Consider the following 18579-nt stretch of genomic DNA (forward strand, 5'->3'; position numbering starts at 1 on the left):
AGCAGCGAGCAGATTCTTGGTGTGCAGCCATGTGTGCAGCAGTGGAGCTGTGGTCTGCAGAGTGGTCCTGCTCAGCACCCACCTGCCTGCCAGGGCCCAAAGGCATCCAGTGCACCACTGTTTTTTAATGAAATCCCATTGTATTACAGTCCCTATATGCTGCTACAAAAAACATACGTGCAGTCCTGCTTCTGACACCTCCAGGTCTGGCAAGTATCTCAGAGTAAAAATTGTAGGTATTTGCCATTTTACTCCTTCACACAGGTATCTGAATGCAGGCTGACAGTGCCAGTGGAAAGCATCAAAGCTGAGAGCTTTCAGCAATTTTTTACTTAAAAGCCTGTTTTATGCAGCTGTCCCCAAGTCTGCAATACTTGAAGGAAACTGGTTTGGATGAAAGAGGAGCTGTGTACAAGTTAACCATTTGTGGTGAATCCGACTTCTGCTCCTGTTTCAGGAGTCTATCCACAAGCTGCATGTGGCACCGCACAGGGCCAAAACTCAGCACAGGGCTCACTTCTTCCTCTGCTCAGACAGGTAACTCCAGGCCAGTCCCACACTGCACCATGGAGAGAAGCTCACAGCAGGCTTGGAGTCCTTGGCAGGAAGGAAGTCACTGGCATATATTGCTGACCAAACAGACTGTCCCTAAGTAAACGTGTTATGATTCCAGTTGTCACCCAGAACAAAACCTCTTTCACCAAAATACGACACTGAAGATTGTTCCCTTCCCCTCTGAGCTCTTCTTTCTCCAAAAACCACACACATCCTTTCTTATGTTACCACAATGATACTCCCAGGACAAGTAAGCAATGCAGCTGCCACGCCAAAACAGTGGGAATGCTTTCCTACAATAGTTTCTTGCTGAGTGATGAATTCAGTGGAGAAAGAGATAAACCGTCCTGGTTTCAGTTAGCACACATCCTTGTTTTGTTCCCTGTAGAGGGTGAAAGAGCTGTTTCCTCAGATCCAGCAGATCAGTTGTGCTGCAGCTCCTCACTGACCATTTCCCTGCATCCTCAAGAGCAGAGGAGACATTTTTCTTGCCAGCCCAGTGGATGCAAACACTGCCAGTGGTAAGCAGGGGTGGAAGTTAATGCTGTTCAGCGAGCAGTGCCACGAGTGTGGGAGCATGCCCAGGTACCATGGTCTTAGCTCATCTGCCCCAGATGGCAGACAAATCTGATCATCCTGCCACCAAACACTGCTTGTTCTGTTGCAATGGTGTAACAGGAAGCTAAAGATGTGCCTCAGCAAGCCACACTGTTGGTCTGTTTTCCTCTCCACACTGTATGTGGCATACACCAAGACAGGAATACTCCGCAGTACACCACACACTCACAGCTGCACTCAAGCCAGCTTTTGGTCTAAAAATCCAAATGTTACCTTACAGTTGCAAGCAAAATCTCCACATGCATGTGATGGAGGACAGATGTAATGGGGACACCAGTACCTTATTCAAACGTGGAGCACATTTCTAGTCATGAATAAACTCACTTTCTACTGAGAGCTCTAGAAACTCATTAGCATTTCTTATCAAGCTATCAGAAAAATGTGGCATTTAAACTCTGAGCTAAACACAGAGTGTGATCTACAGGATGAAGTTTGTGGTTGCAATAGGGTAGAACTACACTGGATAGAACAGCTATTCCTAAGTGTTTCCACAGCCAGTTCAACCCCAAGTGCCCATCAGCTTTCAGAAACAAACCAAGAACATCCTGCCTTTAAGGACAAGAAGAGGTTTTTGTGGCACTGTAGGCCCTTGAAAATATTTCAATTTTTAAGCACAATAAAAAACACAAAAAAGTCCTTTGTTTAGCAGAATGCTTTCAGGTCCCCCCAGTCTACCCAGCACCCCAAAAGAGGTAGCTGACAAAGCTTTAAATTACTGAAATTAAATCTCAGTGTGCTGCAGGTTGAGGCAAAGGCATGTTGGATATGAAAAATGAGGGCTTACTTCAGCAGGCAGAAGTCCAAATGCTTTACTTATTAGCACAAAGCTAAATCACTCGGCGTTGAAGACCTCATGTGTAGTGTGACACACGTAATTGGAACAGTGGAAACTCAGGGGAAGCAGCTGCACACCACCAGAACAGGCAGCAAAAGTTCTCCCCTGGTATCTGATGGAAGTTTGATATGTGCCAAGGTTGTTAATAGGAAAGACTTAAAAGTGATGCTGAGCACAGCATGTTTTATTTATTAGGCTATCTTCTCTCTTTTCTTTTTCTCACTAGCTACAAAAACTGAAGATATACCTGTAATCCTAAAATTAACAAGGCTGAGTAATTAGTGCATCCTGCAAACAGTGATACAGTGCATGCAAAATAAGCAGAACGTTCTTTCATACACTTTTCAAAGTATTACAAAAAGCCAATGATGGTTTTGCTTCCCTTGTTTTACACCAAGGCCACAAGAGAAACGTTATAGTGAAGAAGTCCAAGCACAGGCCTAAGTCACAAATATATGCACAGCCACTTTGTGATATTCACACATATAACAGCTATAGCCTCACACAGTAGCAGCATAGCTGAACAACCATTTAACCCTACAGCTAGTCCTGAAGGGGTTTCCGTACACTCATACATAAGCACAGTAACAGAAAAAGAAAACAGCGAGGAAGAACTAAAGAATGGTTCAAAGCCTCTACTCGGACACAGAGTCCGCACTAGCAACTGCATTCAACCATCTGTCAAAAACTATAGGAGAAAGCACACTCATTTCCCCCCAAAGCAAGGGGCAAAAAAACACCACCATTCTACAGTGAATCAATTCATTTCAAACCCTACTAAGTCCAGTGCTCCAACTACAACACATCTAACAACCCTACTTACACAGGACTTCTCACAGCGATGCCCACATCAGCTGCACAGCCTCCCTTCACCCAGGCACAAAGAGCTAGCTCTGCAGAGGAAGGCCCCAGCCACCTCACCCCAGCAAAACAGGGGTAGCCTAGGCCTAGGGGGTTATAGGGAAAGAGGCTCATCATTTGGGACTGATCATGGCAAGTGGAGAGAATAGATCCCACCTGGGTTTTACCCAGGCAGGCTGCTAGGGCTGTTTCTGGCACAGAGGGCCACAGCATCTCTAACGATCAGACGATGTGTTGGGATTACTCACACATGTGCTATTTACATTTTTCCTGCTTATTGAATAGGAGCCCACATGCAAGGAGGTGATATCACACGAAAACCTCAGCACCTTCAAAATCTGCTAACATGGGGTTAAAACCTGTCAACTGCCCCTGTCTCATTTTTTTTTTTTAAAGGATACATTTACATTTCCTTTGAACCTCTAAATCAAGCTGGAAGGGGTTCAAGTGCCCCAGAGCAATTTATTGTAGCTGCTGGGAGATAGGAGATTTGCATACATTCCTGTTAATACAAATAAGCAAGAGAAGAAGCCCCAAATTTCACTTCTGCATAAAGCCCATCCATCTTTATGTTGAAGTGATTTATGTGGTGAAGTCATCTGTCTGTTAGCACCTTTTAAAGTAGAATCAACAATTGCTAATAAGGCAGCTATTTAGAAAAAGGGATAAATACAGTGGTGGAAGCAGGTGCAGCTCTGGCTCACTCCACAGCATAAATACACCTTGTGCCCCCAGTGAATGGGGGTCACTGTAAATGGCACACTTCAAAGCAGGTTAAAAATTGCATCTGATGCTGGGCATCTTCCAATATGATGTATGTTGTGGCACTGATGGTTTTCTGTTTTAAAGCACCTGACTGGGACAGGTGCAATAGAAAGGGCAGGGCATGAGCCCATCTGGCCTTGGTCAGCAGAGGGGCAGGAAGATCCATGCCCCAGCCACCCCTCCAGGCCGTGCCACCAGACGATGTTTTATGGCTGTGGTTGTGAGGTGTTCCCTCTCTGCCCCCTCTCTGGCTGCACGGAAACTACCCTGCATGGGCTGATGGCAAAGAAGCTTCTTCTGCCTGCCCTCCAGCCCCGGGTTTGCTTTGCTAAACTGCATGCAAGCCCAAAATACCACAATCGGTGCATGACCCAGGTTTGTCTCATTCCAGGTGACATCATTACTCAAACCATAGTTTACTGAGGAGATCTGTCTATGCCAGGCCACTGCATAGTGTTCAGTGGGACCAGGAACAAATGCTGTGCAAGAGAAAGTGCACCTGAGCACTTTCCTGGATCTTTTGGGTACTGAGAGACCATAAGGGTAAATGTGCTGGGCTCCGCAGGCCACTGCCCTGGATGCCTTTCCACACCTGGGAGCTGCGGTGCCATGAGATTTACACAGTGTGTATATGACTGCCAGCAACAGACCTGATAATATCTAAACACCCACTTTTCACCTCTTTAGGTGAAATGGGTTAAACCCATGTGTTTAGCTTTTACTTTTCCACATTCCACAGCACATAAATACACACCAGATGTGCGCGAGGAGGGATAAACTCCTGTCAGGCTGAGAAAAGCAGTGTCAGAGGCTGCCTTGACACTACCAGCTGCTCCTGAGGATGCAGGACAGGTGTCTGTCAGGGCAGAAGCAACTGCCTTTCCTCAGGGACGTGCCCCACAGAGGCAGCCCTCACCCTTGGAGCATGTATTCCTCTGTATATGGTGCACATAGCTAACAAGAGCAGTTGCGAGATGTATTTTTCTTGCTTTCTCAGCAGCTTAGGGCGTGCTCCACCAGTTCCTGGGTTCCCATCTTGCTGGAGGTATTCGAGACATCTGACAGCTTTGTTAGCTGAGGGTGACTTATTTCAGATAACGTGACAGATTCAAGGCAATTGGTGTGATTTCATACATAATTCTGTTGTCAGTAATTATTCATGGATAGTGCAAAGTATGTGAAATTCAGTTGTTTTTTTCCCATTCTCCCATTTCTTTCTAAAGTTAGACACAATCTGTATAATGAAAAAACTTTCTACTCCACAGAAGACTCATAGCATTTTTGCAGTTATTGATGTCTTGCTTGGAGGACCAAATTTTTAAGTATCTACAGGTGTTGTTTGTTGGTTGGTTGATTTTTAGCATTAAAAAAGCTCCTTTTTTCCACCTCAGAATTAAAAAGATTTTTATTTTTATCTTTACAGACTAGAAAAATATGAAGGCAATCCTTCTGCAGTGAAGTTTTTTTTTGTAAAGGGAACATATGTCTTTTATTTTCACATTACATAAAGGTATTTTGCCATGAATGAGATATTTATTCACAATAAATAATAGACAAAATTTTAAAAGTGCTTCAGACATAAGATTAAATTACTCAAAACAGCAAGAGCACCAACAGAAGCCATTTTCTGCTATTTATCGGACAGATGTTACTCATACCGAATGTTCACCAAAATTTCCTTGGAAAAATTTTCCCTGAGCTTAGTAAATTTTAATGATGATTTTGCTGAAAGTCTCATGTGATTAGATATAAAGCACAGAGCAGGTAACAACCCTGCTTACTGTAAAATGCACTTAGTTAATCAAAAGTACTCCAGAAACATTATCAGAGTTCCTTCATTTGACTGAGTCCAGGTGGGAACTCAAGATATATCACGTGTAAGATTTGCAGTTAATTGGCAACAGCTTAAAAGATTTGAGAAACTTCCTCTACTATAATGCATGTCCACAGAAACTTGTATTTGACTCACAAACACAGCTCCCTCTTGAAGAAAAGCTCCTTCTGACTATTTTTGCAGAGCAGGAACCGAGGCATTTCCTGTCACACAACCAGCCCTTTTCTCAAAGCCTTGCAGGACCCAGGACGGAGGCCATGCTCTCTGCCTCCCTACGTGTGGGGACGTGCAGGTAGCGCCACTGCTCAGCAGCCTCTCGCAGTGATGGAATTGCTTTTCTTGCATCAAACTTCCAAATAAAATAAACTCTTTTAGTAAAATAATATTTGCTGGAGCCCTCAGCTTATGCCAGAGACAGAAGATGGCTAAAAGAATGCCTAACTCAAGAGGATGGTTACAGTTTAAGATTTGTTTAGCACTTATGCTATAATTTGTGCCATGTGTTTTCTTATTTACAGTTCTCCAGGCAAACCATTTTCTATTAGATGTGGAGCATGAGGAACTTTCCATACAACAGTAACTCTCCCCCATAACATACCCCTTCATTTTCTTTCTATGGCAATAGGTAATAACATGTTCCTTCAATTTTTTTATCTGGTCTCTGGCAGCAAACAAAGGTGCAGTTGATGAGCCTGATTTACTGAAACCCGCTCTGACAGAACAGAGCACACATGTAATACGGAACATTGATTTGGTTTTCTGATGACCTTCTTTATTCATCCCTGGAGGAAACTTCCTTCGGAGGTCATTTCCAGTTCTTAGTAGCCCAGGATGCTCTGGAGTGAGTCTTTTAACAGAAAGAAGCAAATCTTGTTATTAATCATACTGAGGTTGCAGCAATAGTAAATTAACGAGCATAAATCCTCTGAAGCAAAGGGCCAAAGTTGCCAGCCACCACAGAAGTATTTGTACATTTCTTCTATCCCCTCTGAAGGGACCAAGTGTTGATATTTCAGCATTAACAATGCAAAATACAAGCAGAAGCTACAAAGGCATAAGGAAGAGAAGATCTGAAATGGCTGAGATGTCGAATTTTTAAGGAACTGCTTTTGCTCCATTTCTGAATGAGATTCCAGTCCTGTGATACAGCAAATACGTCAGAATCCTTCTTGTTTCAGAAAAGGAGAGGCTTTTCCTTTACTGGCAGGAGTGTATTTCTCCAGCCCTTTCTGTCAGTTATTGTGGTACCAAGCAGCATTCATGCAGCACAAATAACTAAGGGAACTGAACGAGTACTAGATTTTACATTAGTTGAAATCTTAGTAACAATTCAGTAGGATTTTTTTAATCACATACAGAAAAGGGGGAGGTGGCAGAGGGAGGCAGCTATGCCCCCTTCTGTCTACCCTGGTCCAGGCAAATACAAAGCTAGGATTTCTTTTTTGCTGCATCTTTTGTTCCAGCATTTTCCCCCCTAACCACTCTGGAGATGTTTCACCTCCATTCCTGCTTGCTCATGTCCATCCCTCCTGACGGTGCTCGTGTTCAAGGTCAAACCCCGCTGTTAGGTGTGCCAAGAGCAGCCAAATTACTGCCTCTTCTACCTTCACAGGCTCAGGAGGATGTCTCAGCCACAGCCTATTGCTGCAGCAGAATCACAAGGGCAAAAAGACAAATAAAGCTCCTACTCTTCCCACTGCACCTGATGGTGGTCTTTCATCCATCAAGCAAAGAAATTGAATTTGTAATTGCCAGACTTAAAATGTTTGGTTTGTTTTCTCCACTTACATTTCTGCTGAACTTATCATTGCTATTTATACATCAGTATCGTTATGCAGAGCATGCTTCCTCTGTATCATTCTCATTCAGGAAAGAAATAGATGTTTGTACTGACATCGTCCAGAGTTTTCATTTTTCCAGACAGTGAAGGACTTTGCTTTGTTGTAAAAGAAATATTTTTTTTCTTCCTATTGTTCTTGAGAGCAATGCTTGTGAGCTAATAAAAAATGAAATTCATCGGTAGGCTTGGGTCAACATAAAAGTGAAAAACAAAAGATAAAAACAAGAAAAAAGTCGATCTCAAAGTGCTTTGTATGGTCTCTTTTCATTGTTTAGTGGTAAAAAAATATATAAAATGGCAATTGTCCCTGGGTGTTAGGTTTATGCTTATTTCGCTCATATTTCAGGTTTGCTGTAACCTCAGCCTTACCACCTCTGTGAATCTAGCCCTTTTTACAGGGCATGCAACCTGAAACAACACAGCTCTGAGGAAAGCATATTTCTGTGACTCTATTTCCATTTTGTTTGTTTTAAAAAACTTTAGTACTGAATTTCAGTCTGTGGGAGGATCCCTGTGGGCTGAAACATGGGAGAGGTCCCACCTAAGTGTGGCTGTGGCTATACTGGAGTAGCACTGGTCCGTCTTCACCTCCCACTCCTTGGCACACAGGGAGCAACTGTTGCCTGGTTTAAGCTCCCTGTTGCACTTGTATGTATATTTTTAAAAGATCTTCACCAAAAATAGATCAAGAATGCTAATTTAGCTGTAAGCATAATTCATCTGGCATCTTTGAAGTAAGTTCTTGAAAGGAATCAATGTAGCTTACTAGCTGTTAATTAAGCATTTTCATCTGGTGAATCATAATAGCCTTTAGAAATAAAACTGTAGATAATAAAATGAAGGAAGCTTAAAAGAACTTCTTTTGATCTGGAATTTTTGCCCACCAGAATGAGATCACAAATGCTTCATTATGTTTTATAGACTGACAGAAGTTCAAAGCTAACACTGGCAGAAATTGGTTGTAACCACTGGATTAAGTATCTACAATTCACTCAGATATAGTTATTGGTTATAAGTTCTGGAAAAGCCCATCCATGAATAAAAACTGCAAGTATGGTAATCATACATAATCACAGAAAAGTTGAGGCTTATGTAGGAGCATCATTACTGCCTGTGGGAATAAGAATCAACAATTTACTGTGAGGTGCTAGAAACAAAATAAGAAGCACAACACTGGTGACATTGTGCATCTCATACTGTTCCCAACACTGGTATCCAAAGGACCAAGGATGTGGCTCTAGTTTAGAGAGAGGTTGTTCACAGCTGGAGAGCTAGACCAGTAAAAGCTGCATTTTGACCACTTAACTCGAGACATGATTTTATGGTGGAGATTAGAGGGAAACAATTTTCCCTGTAGGCCAGGAACAGGTGCCCAGTTTGGCTGCAGGCCTGCCAGTCGCAGCCCACGTCATCACCTCCCCACAGCCCTGTGGTGCTCGAGGACCTGCATCCAGAACATGGCCTAAGCATGGGCGCCAGGCCTGTTTCCAGTCAGGGACCTACCTGTCTGTTTGGCCTGATGGGCAGGCAACGAAGGCTCTGAGCAGCAGGAGCCCGTGCCTGACCACATTTCCAGGCAAACACCTCTGCAGAAGCTGACAGGACACAAGGCAGCATGCGCACAGCAGGGCTCCAGGACAGCCAGATGCGAGCAGCTCTCACTGCCCAGGGCCTGCTGCTCCACCGGTTGGACTGCCTCCGGGTCTATTTCATGTTTTAGGTCTCTAGTCACCATATTTCTCCTCTAATTAACTCCCGGTCACATGTTCTGAGAACTTCTCGTGTTGAGAAAAGTTGAGCAAATGTGATTACAGGCATTTGCCTGCTCTAACGCAACTCAGACTTGCAGAAAATTCTCCCAGTACTTCAGGCTCCTCTTTCAGTGCTTTTTTTTTTTTTATTCCCTCTGACTTAGGATCTGCTTCACTTTGTCTCTGCAGAAAAAAAAACAAAAAACAAAAAAAAAAACAACAACAACACAATGCTGAGATGGCCCCTAATGTTGGAATCTCTCTTTGTGATTAATAAGCTGAATGTACTTAATTGTTCCCATTTGATATGGTTTGATCACATTTATTTTCTCTTGTGGTGTTACCCACTAGAAAGAGAAAAAGAAAGCTAATTTGACCCTTATGTTTCTGAGACACACTCCTGTAGCTTTCAAAGGAAAACACATCCATGGGACAGCACACTGAATTCAGGGCTCAGTTTGGAAAAGCATGAAGGCCGGTCGCACACTGCTGAGCACCCTCTCCTGCTTCCTTTAACTTCCTTGCCCTGCAGTAACAGATGCCTCAAATCACTCCCTATAGCAAAGCCCTATCAGAGGAAGAGCATACAATGTTTTTCTCACACACTGCCAGCAGCATGACCCTTTTGGTTGTATTAAAATTACTGTAAAATAGAAAATCCATACATGGAATTATACAGTACATGCTGTTATGTTAAAAATAAAGTATTAAAATGCATATGTGAACACAAACATCTTTATCAGGCATCACTATTTCAACTGCTGAGCAAATGCTGCTTCTTGATGCTGCTTCTTGCACTTACCACCCTCCCAGAATGGCCCTTGCCTTTGCTGGCTGACATTGTCACGCACAAGCTCTCTGCCCATGTAGTATGTCAGGGGCTGCAGACAGCTGTTGAGACAAAGTTCAGAAAGTTGGACTAAATTTCAGACATGACAACCTCTGCCCAGGTGCCACCTGGCCCTGCGGATTCTGGCAGTGTCCATGTCCCTCACCTTTTGACACTGAAGTTTCACAGGTTCCTGAAATTCTGCTTCTGTGCATTCCCAGTCATGCTGGGCGTGGCAAAGCCTGTGCAGCCCCTGCACAGCAGTCAGTAACAAGCACTGCTGCAAACACCTGTGAGGCTGGGATCAGGAAACATGTAGAAGCTTTTAAGATTATGACATGCTCTCACGTGAGCACTTGTTTTCAGTAATAATCATAAATGGAGAGCCTACAACTTCTCTAGGTACTGCTTAATACATTTGTATTTTCTGGACTTATTGGGAGGATTTTTTTCACATCAATACTTTATTTTGTGTTGCGAAATGTGAATGGTCTCTGGACATACATATGTAAGTACATGTAACTGCATATGATGGGTAAAGGAAGTCTACAAGTCTAATAGTCTACACTATTATCACAAACTACTGATAGTTTGGTACTGTAGTTCATTTCATTGGATACTATGATACAGCAGCCTAGGGAGTTTTATCACGATACCCACAGGAGAGCAACTATTTAGCCATTTGAACAGAATCAAACTGATCTGAGAGTTCATACAGATAAAATAGAAATAATGCCATGCTTCATTTATTTTCCTTTCCCATTTCCAGTGCTAGTACTACTGCCGTACTACTAAGAATATTCCTGCATAAGCCACCAAAATATAGTATTCTCAGTATTACCATGTTGTAAACCCTTACATTGCACAGAAAAATGAAAAGTATGCAGACTGAAAACATAATAAATGCTTTCCTAAAACTGAATCAATTTCCTTTCTGAGGTATTTCGCTGTCATATGTCAATGGCAAAGTTTGTTTTTTTTTCATTATTCCTACTATGAACATATGCTATTACTACATCTAAAATGACTCTGCACGTTAGCATTTCCCTAAGAACAACGACCCTGGAAGAGGCAGATTTAGAGTTTCTTTCCCAGTCTTTCATCTGTACTTTCCAACTGTATTTCTAATTTTGAATGACTAATGGTACATTTTAAAGATAGCTCCCAGTTTTACACAGATCAGCAATGGATTTGGCAGTTCCTAAACTTCTTTTTCCCCACAATTTCTGTTATATGGACTATGGAAATTAAACACAATGGAAATGATCTGATCATGCTCTCTCTTTTAGTGCTCCAGTTGTAAGCCGGTGTAGAATCTGAGCTTTACTGTGCTTTCCCATGGGGTTGGGACAGTGTCACTCTGAACAAAATCTCTCTATAAACAATAAAATTAATAATGGTAAAAATATTTCCCCATATAACACCTGTTTCCCAAAATATTTACCTTAAGACTTGTTGGAATAATTCAAAAACTGTTGGGCTCTGAAACATCAAACTAGAGGCAGGCAATTTGAACTTAGCAAGTCTTAAATACAACACTAAATTTGAGTGTGAACATTGTTTAAACACAATAATGTTAAGATTAAATAAAAATCTGACAGATGTACATGCAAATACAGGTTGCTAACTGCCCAAATAGTTAGCTGCAGCAACTCACCAGAGGTCAGCTGTAAATAAGAGAAGGAAATTGTCTGTTCAAAGTGATTTGTTATTCTAGGATGAGTTGAACTGGAGTTTACAAAAGCCGGAAACTATTTAACTCCAGATTAATGTTAGGAGGTACTACATTCCATAGGTAGTTCCATAAACTTTATAGCTCATGATGAAGATGGTAGGTGCTACTGGAGAAAGAGAACTTTTCAAAGCAAATTGAGTCAAATGAGCAAAGACCAATGTACAGTGAGTATTCAGGAAAAATAAGGTAGAACAACACATAAGTAATTTCTACGAGGGCATTCACTCAGTCTGGAATTCTTTTAGTGCTATATGTAAAGTTTTACTGTTCAATGTGCAAATTAAATTTTCATCTCATTTTACCAAGCTCAATCATTATCTCTGTTCTTTTATATGATCATTGTGTTAAGTAAGAAGGTTTTAGTTAACAAGATCAGTAAAATTGAAAGGCTATTCTACATTCTTTCTTGAGGAGATGCTCCAAAAAGTCAACCCCAAGTTATGATTTCATTTTGCAGATTAAGGTTACACTAAGAATTACAAAACCCCTGAATATGTATCTAAAGGAATCTAAATATAGCTTCTTTTAATGTTTTAGTACCTAGTGAATAAAGCAGCTGTCAGCAATATGTTCTTTTGAGAGGCGTTCATATGCACACGAAGTCTGTTGTTTCTAATCTCAAAAATATGGTCAGTCAATAGTCACCCACAAACAGGTGTGCAGTTCAAAATACAAATTTTGTATTTGCCAGCGCATATGCACATTAAATAAGATGATGGTAATGCTAAGTTTTACACAGTGGAATAAGAGGTCTAAAATTAAAATCAAATGCCTTGACACTGTCAGGTGGTTACCAGGTGCATTATGCTATAAATTTTACATCATTACGGACATATTTAAGAAACATGATTCGTGGTGCAATATGTCACTGAAATTGCCAAATTCAAAACTTAAAATATATTGTGTAAAATAATTTCTCACATTTGACAGATTTAAGTGGTCAATTGTGTGGAAGTTATTTTTCTCCTATGGGCTAGACTCTGAGCACTTAATAGAGATATTTTCAAGTGGGCAAGCTAAGGACCTGGAACAGGATCACCACCTAAAATAGTACCGTACTTGTTTATGGCCAGGTTGAAACAGTCCACAGTTCTCTATAGTTCTGAATAGACATTTACTTCATATACACCGAGTAGGAAAGTCTGTGACAAGGTCCTGGCCTTGTTCTTGTCACTGGAGAAATTCCTATAGATTTTTAATAAAACCACAGCTGTTGACTCTAACAAGTACTATTAGATCTAGAATAGCAAATAATGTATTAGGTAGATGCTAAGTGTAAGAATAGGAGTTGCTCAATGTAATGTAACACATTGTCTGAATTAAAACTTGTTGTTGTTGTTGCTGTTGGTTTTTTGCCTTTAATTGAATCATAAAGGCTGGAAAAGACCTCCAAGATGATCTGCTTCAAACATCCCCCTACCACCAGTATCACCCACTAAACTATGCCCCTGAGCACCACATCCAACCTTTCCTTAAACACCCCCAAGGACAGTGACCGTTGTTTCTTCTCAACTAAGAACAAAAGCATGCCTGAAGTTGTATGGAAAAAGTTGTGTACAACTTCCAAGTAGAGATAACGAAGCTCACAAATTTGTGAGGTTCTTTCCCCAGGAAATTGTATGCAAATTTTATTTTTAAAGAAGGAAGGGAGGGGAAGAAGAACAAACCCAAGCAGTTCTAAGATATTTCTGTATGAGAGTATTATTTCATTTAAACTAGGAATAAGGGCTACACCAGACAAAAGGGAATATGTTTTGAAATGAGGGCACAATTGCTGCAGCCACAAACATTCACACACTCACTTTGCTCACAAAATCCATTGTAAGCCTGTGTGCTGAACATTTGCATGTTTCTCGTACAAAACATAGGACTGAATCTCCATGTGTGCCTTCATCGCTGTGCACCTGGAGACATGCTCTGTGCTAGCAATGATTAGGAGCACATTCAAGTAGCAAACAGAATACTATCAAAAGCCATTGTAGAATCAAAATAAACAGAGCAGTTCATCGATTTTAAGGAAATCTCCTAGGCTGTCACACACCCAGAAAGCCTTTTTTCATAGCCTATGGATTTTTTGTTAATAAAATTTTGATAACTCTGTTAATCTTGAGTAATATATTGGTATGGAAACAATATAGTTCAAAGGATGGTTAATCTGTTCCAGTGTGATAAATGTTAAACAAGCATAATTAATTCCAAATTTTTACATTCAAGAACGTGAGCTTCTGAATGGTTAATCAAATACATACAGCAGTAAGATAATTCAGGAAGCCTGATCACGTATCATATGCCCCATCAGAGGCTTCATCTATCAAAGAAATAATCTCATTCTAAGAGCAACTTGACTGCACAGTCAGACATTGAGACATTGTCCCTAAAACTGTCCATCCCCCATTCACCTTGGAAGGGTTTCTGTAATCCATATGCTCTTTCACACAAATTTGCAAGTGTGTATGAGCCTTCGCTATGATCTCTTGCTGGAAGTACTCTATTTGCATCATCCCTGACCAAAGTTAAATCACCAAAATCTGGAATCAAATGTGGCAACCTTGTACAAACCTCTTAATACTTCATCCAAGTGCACAGCTCTCAGATGAATCTTTTCATGCTTAGGAAGTGAAGCCTGACATGCAATACAAGGTTCACTATTATAAAGCAATAGTTACCCAAGAAGTAATAGTTACAAGAAAAATATGCTTTTTCCCTATATGAGACTAATAACTGTAACACTTCAAAACAAAAGTGGTAGCCAAAAAGCAAACAAAAAAATTAGGATGATCTTGAATAAGTAAGGAGATTAATAGAAAATGAGTCAGGGAGAGCAGTTTCTGCTAAACAGTTTCTGCTATTGTCTTGCTTTAGGGTTTGGGCTGCTTGCGCTAGAGGCAAACAGAAATAATTAGCCACAGAGGACAATTTTTGAGTTCACACTGAGGTCTTTTGGGCATGATTTTCTTGTTTCCAGCACTTAATTGGCCAAATTACTGCTGTCACTGAAATGCGCCGGGAGGGAGGGGGGTGGAAATGCCTTTTCAAAACAGTCTTTACTGTAGAATCGTATAAGCTCTGGGAAGTACATCATCCAGTTTCTGAAACCTGCACAACTAATGTAAATAACAGGGTGTAAAGCAAATTTCCTCTGTAGGTTCTAGGAAATTATATGTTTTTGTTGTTGTTTCTCTCAGAAGAAAAAAAAAAGTTAAACAGCTTTACTGTAGCTCAAAGAAAAGAGAAGCAAGGTATCCTCTAGAAACTGCTGTGATTAGATCAAGGAGCGCGCATATGACAAAAGACACAGACAGTAGGGATGCTTTGAGGGCTCATGAAAAATTGGGTGCTTGGATACTTGAAGATTTTGCACTTTGTTTTAAAATAAAAGTATCTTCACAAAACTCACCTTCACAGGGTGGGCCGCTATGTTTCTGTTATGTGATGCTGAAAAGGTGACCAAACAGGCTAGAGAAAAGTTCCTGTTTTAACACAGAATTTTAGATTATTAAATATAGTGAGAAGACAGAAGGGAACAGGGATTTTTGATGTCTATCATTCAGCCCTGAGTATGATGCCAAGAACAGTGAAATGATTAGAGTGCTAGAAAGAAGCAAGACCTGTACAAAAATCATAAATCTATCCCATTTCCAGATGCTGGGTTGCTAAAGTAAGCCAGAAGAGCTGAATTGCAGCAAGCAGTGTTTTACCAAAACACAGGAACTGCACTTTGTACCACTGTTCCCAGTTCCCTGAACAGCATCCAAAATGTAAGCATTGCTGAAGCATGCAAAATTCAGTAGGGAAACAACACCAAGAGTGCTATCAACAAATACCTAGTATGATGCAAATGATGTCTTCTGCAAAACAACAGCATGAAGTTTTCATTTCTGTCTCTGGGATTTATTTCAGATCTTGGGATGATGGGCCTACTAGAAACATGTCATTAGAAGACAACCACATTTCCCCTCCATTATTATATGTGCACAATGAAAACAAAATCAGCAGGGCCACCACCTCTGAATGCTTCTGGCTCAGGAAAACTCCCAAGAAATACAAGTATGCAAAGAAGAATTTAAATGTCATTTTCCAAGTCATACACGTACATGCCTGACAGAATAGATCAGTGCTTGAGCATAATTGCGTCGAATTACCAAAGTTTGGAATGTCATCAGATGTCAAAGCAATATTTGAACTCTCCATTTTTAGAATTCAAACTTCTATTTTTTTTTCTCTGTAGAGAAACTGTAGGATTCAATCTCTTCAGAAATAACTGTGTAAAATTTCTCCTAATCCATAATCTTAGTAAAACAAGATTTAACAAGGGTAGGAAAACTATTTTAAACGGAATGAAACTGTTTGTTTGTTTAACATAGCTGGGATTAAAATTATTGCAAGATGAACCATATCATTCAGCTTTCATTTCAATCAAGATAAAAGCAATTTTATAATACTTAAAGACAATCCTCTCTTTCTTGATTGTTTCTATCAGCTCTCTAGTGCCAGGCCGACACCTACAGAGTGCTAATTCCAGGATCTTCTGATCCTACCAAACGTGTTTCAGAGCCAGCTCCTTGCTTTACAAAGCAAGGATTCTTTTGCATACTCAAGCTCTGTGGTTTCATAAAAAGGTGGAGGCAAAAGCCACTGGAGAAAAGAAAAATCATTAATCCTCGACCACTTTGCCTGCCTCTAACAGTCCTCGACCAGGCCTCCAAACAAACTTTCCCAGTAGTATTGCTTTGTTTTTCAAGCATATACTAGAGAAAGATTTGACACTTTAGCCTAGCTGAGCTGGTTCTGAAATTTTATTATGACTCTATTTGTCAGTCGATATTGTCAGTCATTTCACTGTTTCACAAAGTTAGGGCAGTCTACATTGCGGACAGGCAATGAGTACCAAAAGTAGAGGAAAAACAGGCTATTTAAACCCTAATGTGACATGCTTTCTGTACTTTCTGTTTTTTAAGCAATTACACAGCCTCAAAACTTCTAAGAAAATATGACTGCAATAATTAAGACTTAATATACTTTACAGCTTTGATAGGGTACTGCCAACATGAGATAGATTTTATGCTTTAATTATATCATCATCTTGGATATCAAAATATGATAAACCATGAAGTATATGGTTTGTCATTACAAACTAATCTGTAAGAAAAAAAAAGGTTAGCTTCTATGTCAGAGGGGCTACTGGTGTGCCTCATGCCCCATAAACAATTACCAGGCTGCACAAAAATTGCTACAGCAGATTCCACCGAAGTTCAAACATCCTCTCTGTTAGTACACAACCAAATTCAAAACTAACTAAACAGCTGCAAGTGAACAGCTCTTCATGTCCTTACCACATTTTATGTAATTCAGAAAACACAGCACCTAATACATACTGCATGGTAAGAAGTTCAGAAACAAAATGGAAATAGAGCCCAGGATAGAATCAGGAAAGTTTGCCTGTGCTCCGGCAAAGGATTCGCACAAAGATTTGAAAGTTTCTAGCTTGAGGGCCATTCTTCAGATTTCTTAAGGTATTTTTCCTCTAGAAAATAATGAAATGCTGACATGGAACAATATGCGTTTTGCAACACGTTAGTGTACTGACCTTCTCAAGTGGGGATAGGAGGAAAAAGCCTCACTGTGGAAGAACAGCCAATGGTCTGAGAATAGTCTGAAATGCCAACTTCGCATTTTTGCACTTCAAAAACATCTTCGACTTTTATAAGCAGGCGTGATGGTAAAATTGAGGCTGTTAAAAATACATGGTTTGCTTTGGTAGTTTATAATTCACAGCAGCATTTAGTGGGTGGAGTTGTAAATTAGTAAGTGGATTGCTGCCACAGCAGAGTATGCTGCTACGCTGCAAAAAATAAACTTTACTAAGAATAGGAATGTGGTCACCGTGATAATGAACAAGAGCTTAGCGTGCCTGAAATGGTGATGGGAGATCTGGAGGTGGTTGCTGGATGTGCAACAACTGCTTTAGAAATTAGATGTTATCAAAGATTTTTGAAAGATTAAATTGGATGAAGAGCATAGAAAGCTTAACCAATAAGGCTTGGTTAGAATTTTTGGTTGTACCACCAAAAGGAATAATAGCATATGAAATAGTGTGTTATTAAATTGGAAGGTACAGTTTTACAGACAAAAAATGCCATATTTATTCTGCCATAATAGGGAGGCAAGATGGCAGCAGAGTCTCTACGCATTAAACCATCCTTTTTTCTATCACTTCTCAGTGAAGTGAATTAATCAGCTATAAAAGTAACATGATATGATAATCAGATATTTGATCTGTTCTGTCAAAAAGTAATTTGATACAGTAATCAGATCTGTTCTGTCAAACACCCAAACCAAAAAGGCCTGTTTATGTATCAGTTACTTCAAAAAAAAAAAAAAGAAAAGAAATAATATCGATCTTAATGCAGAGCTTTAAAGACACTAACTTTCTCTGGGGCAGGGAATGATTTACCTATTGCTTGCTTGTACTGTTTGTAGCTGCAAAAGGTTGCAAGCCAATAGCTTTACATCAGGAATTCAGCGTGAAAGGTGCAGATAAATGGGCATGGAAATATAAAACATACTCTACCTTCAAATATTTGGAAGCTGTACCACTGAGTGACAGCTGCAGTATGAGTAGTGTTCAACCATGAGTTCACAAGAAAATACACTGAACCCAAACGCACATCAGGGTGACCTGTGTGACTACAGTAAATTCACAGTTTTGACTGCTTGAATTCCCTGTCAGTGAACATCATCATCGTACTCCCACTCCTCTCGCCTTAACATGCATGGCCTATGTCAGCCTTAAAACAATCTGCAGGAAGCTTTTCAACAAAAGTAAAGAGAAATCTGCAAGAGATCACTGTGTCCACTTCATGCCCTGGCACAACCCTTTCCTACGGGGCCCTGCTTTGATCACTGTTTGTGCTGGCCAGCTCCAAGCCTCCCAGCAGAGTAGGGGTTGTACACAG

At 40.5% G+C, this 18579-nt stretch overlaps 1 protein-coding gene across 4 annotated transcripts in view; it reads right to left on the reverse strand.

The window, feature by feature from the left end:
* COL24A1 (collagen type XXIV alpha 1 chain) overlaps positions 1-3001 on the reverse strand; it is a 151121-nt gene extending 148120 nt beyond the window's left edge. For all 4 annotated transcript variants that reach the window (XR_011098786.1, XM_068690206.1, XM_068690205.1 and 1 more), the window contains exon 1: positions 2832-3001. Coding sequence is in view for 3 of the 4 variants with exons in the window: in XM_068690206.1 (XP_068546307.1) it covers positions 2832-2986 (155 nt within the window). In the remaining variant the exon portion in view is untranslated. The remainder of the gene's footprint in view (positions 1-2831) is intronic.
* Between the last annotated feature and the right edge of the window lie 15578 nt (positions 3002-18579).

The sequence above is a fragment of the Anas acuta genome, chromosome 8 (assembly GCF_963932015.1).
Source record: "Anas acuta chromosome 8, bAnaAcu1.1, whole genome shotgun sequence".
Taxonomy (NCBI): Eukaryota; Metazoa; Chordata; class Aves; order Anseriformes; family Anatidae; genus Anas; species Anas acuta.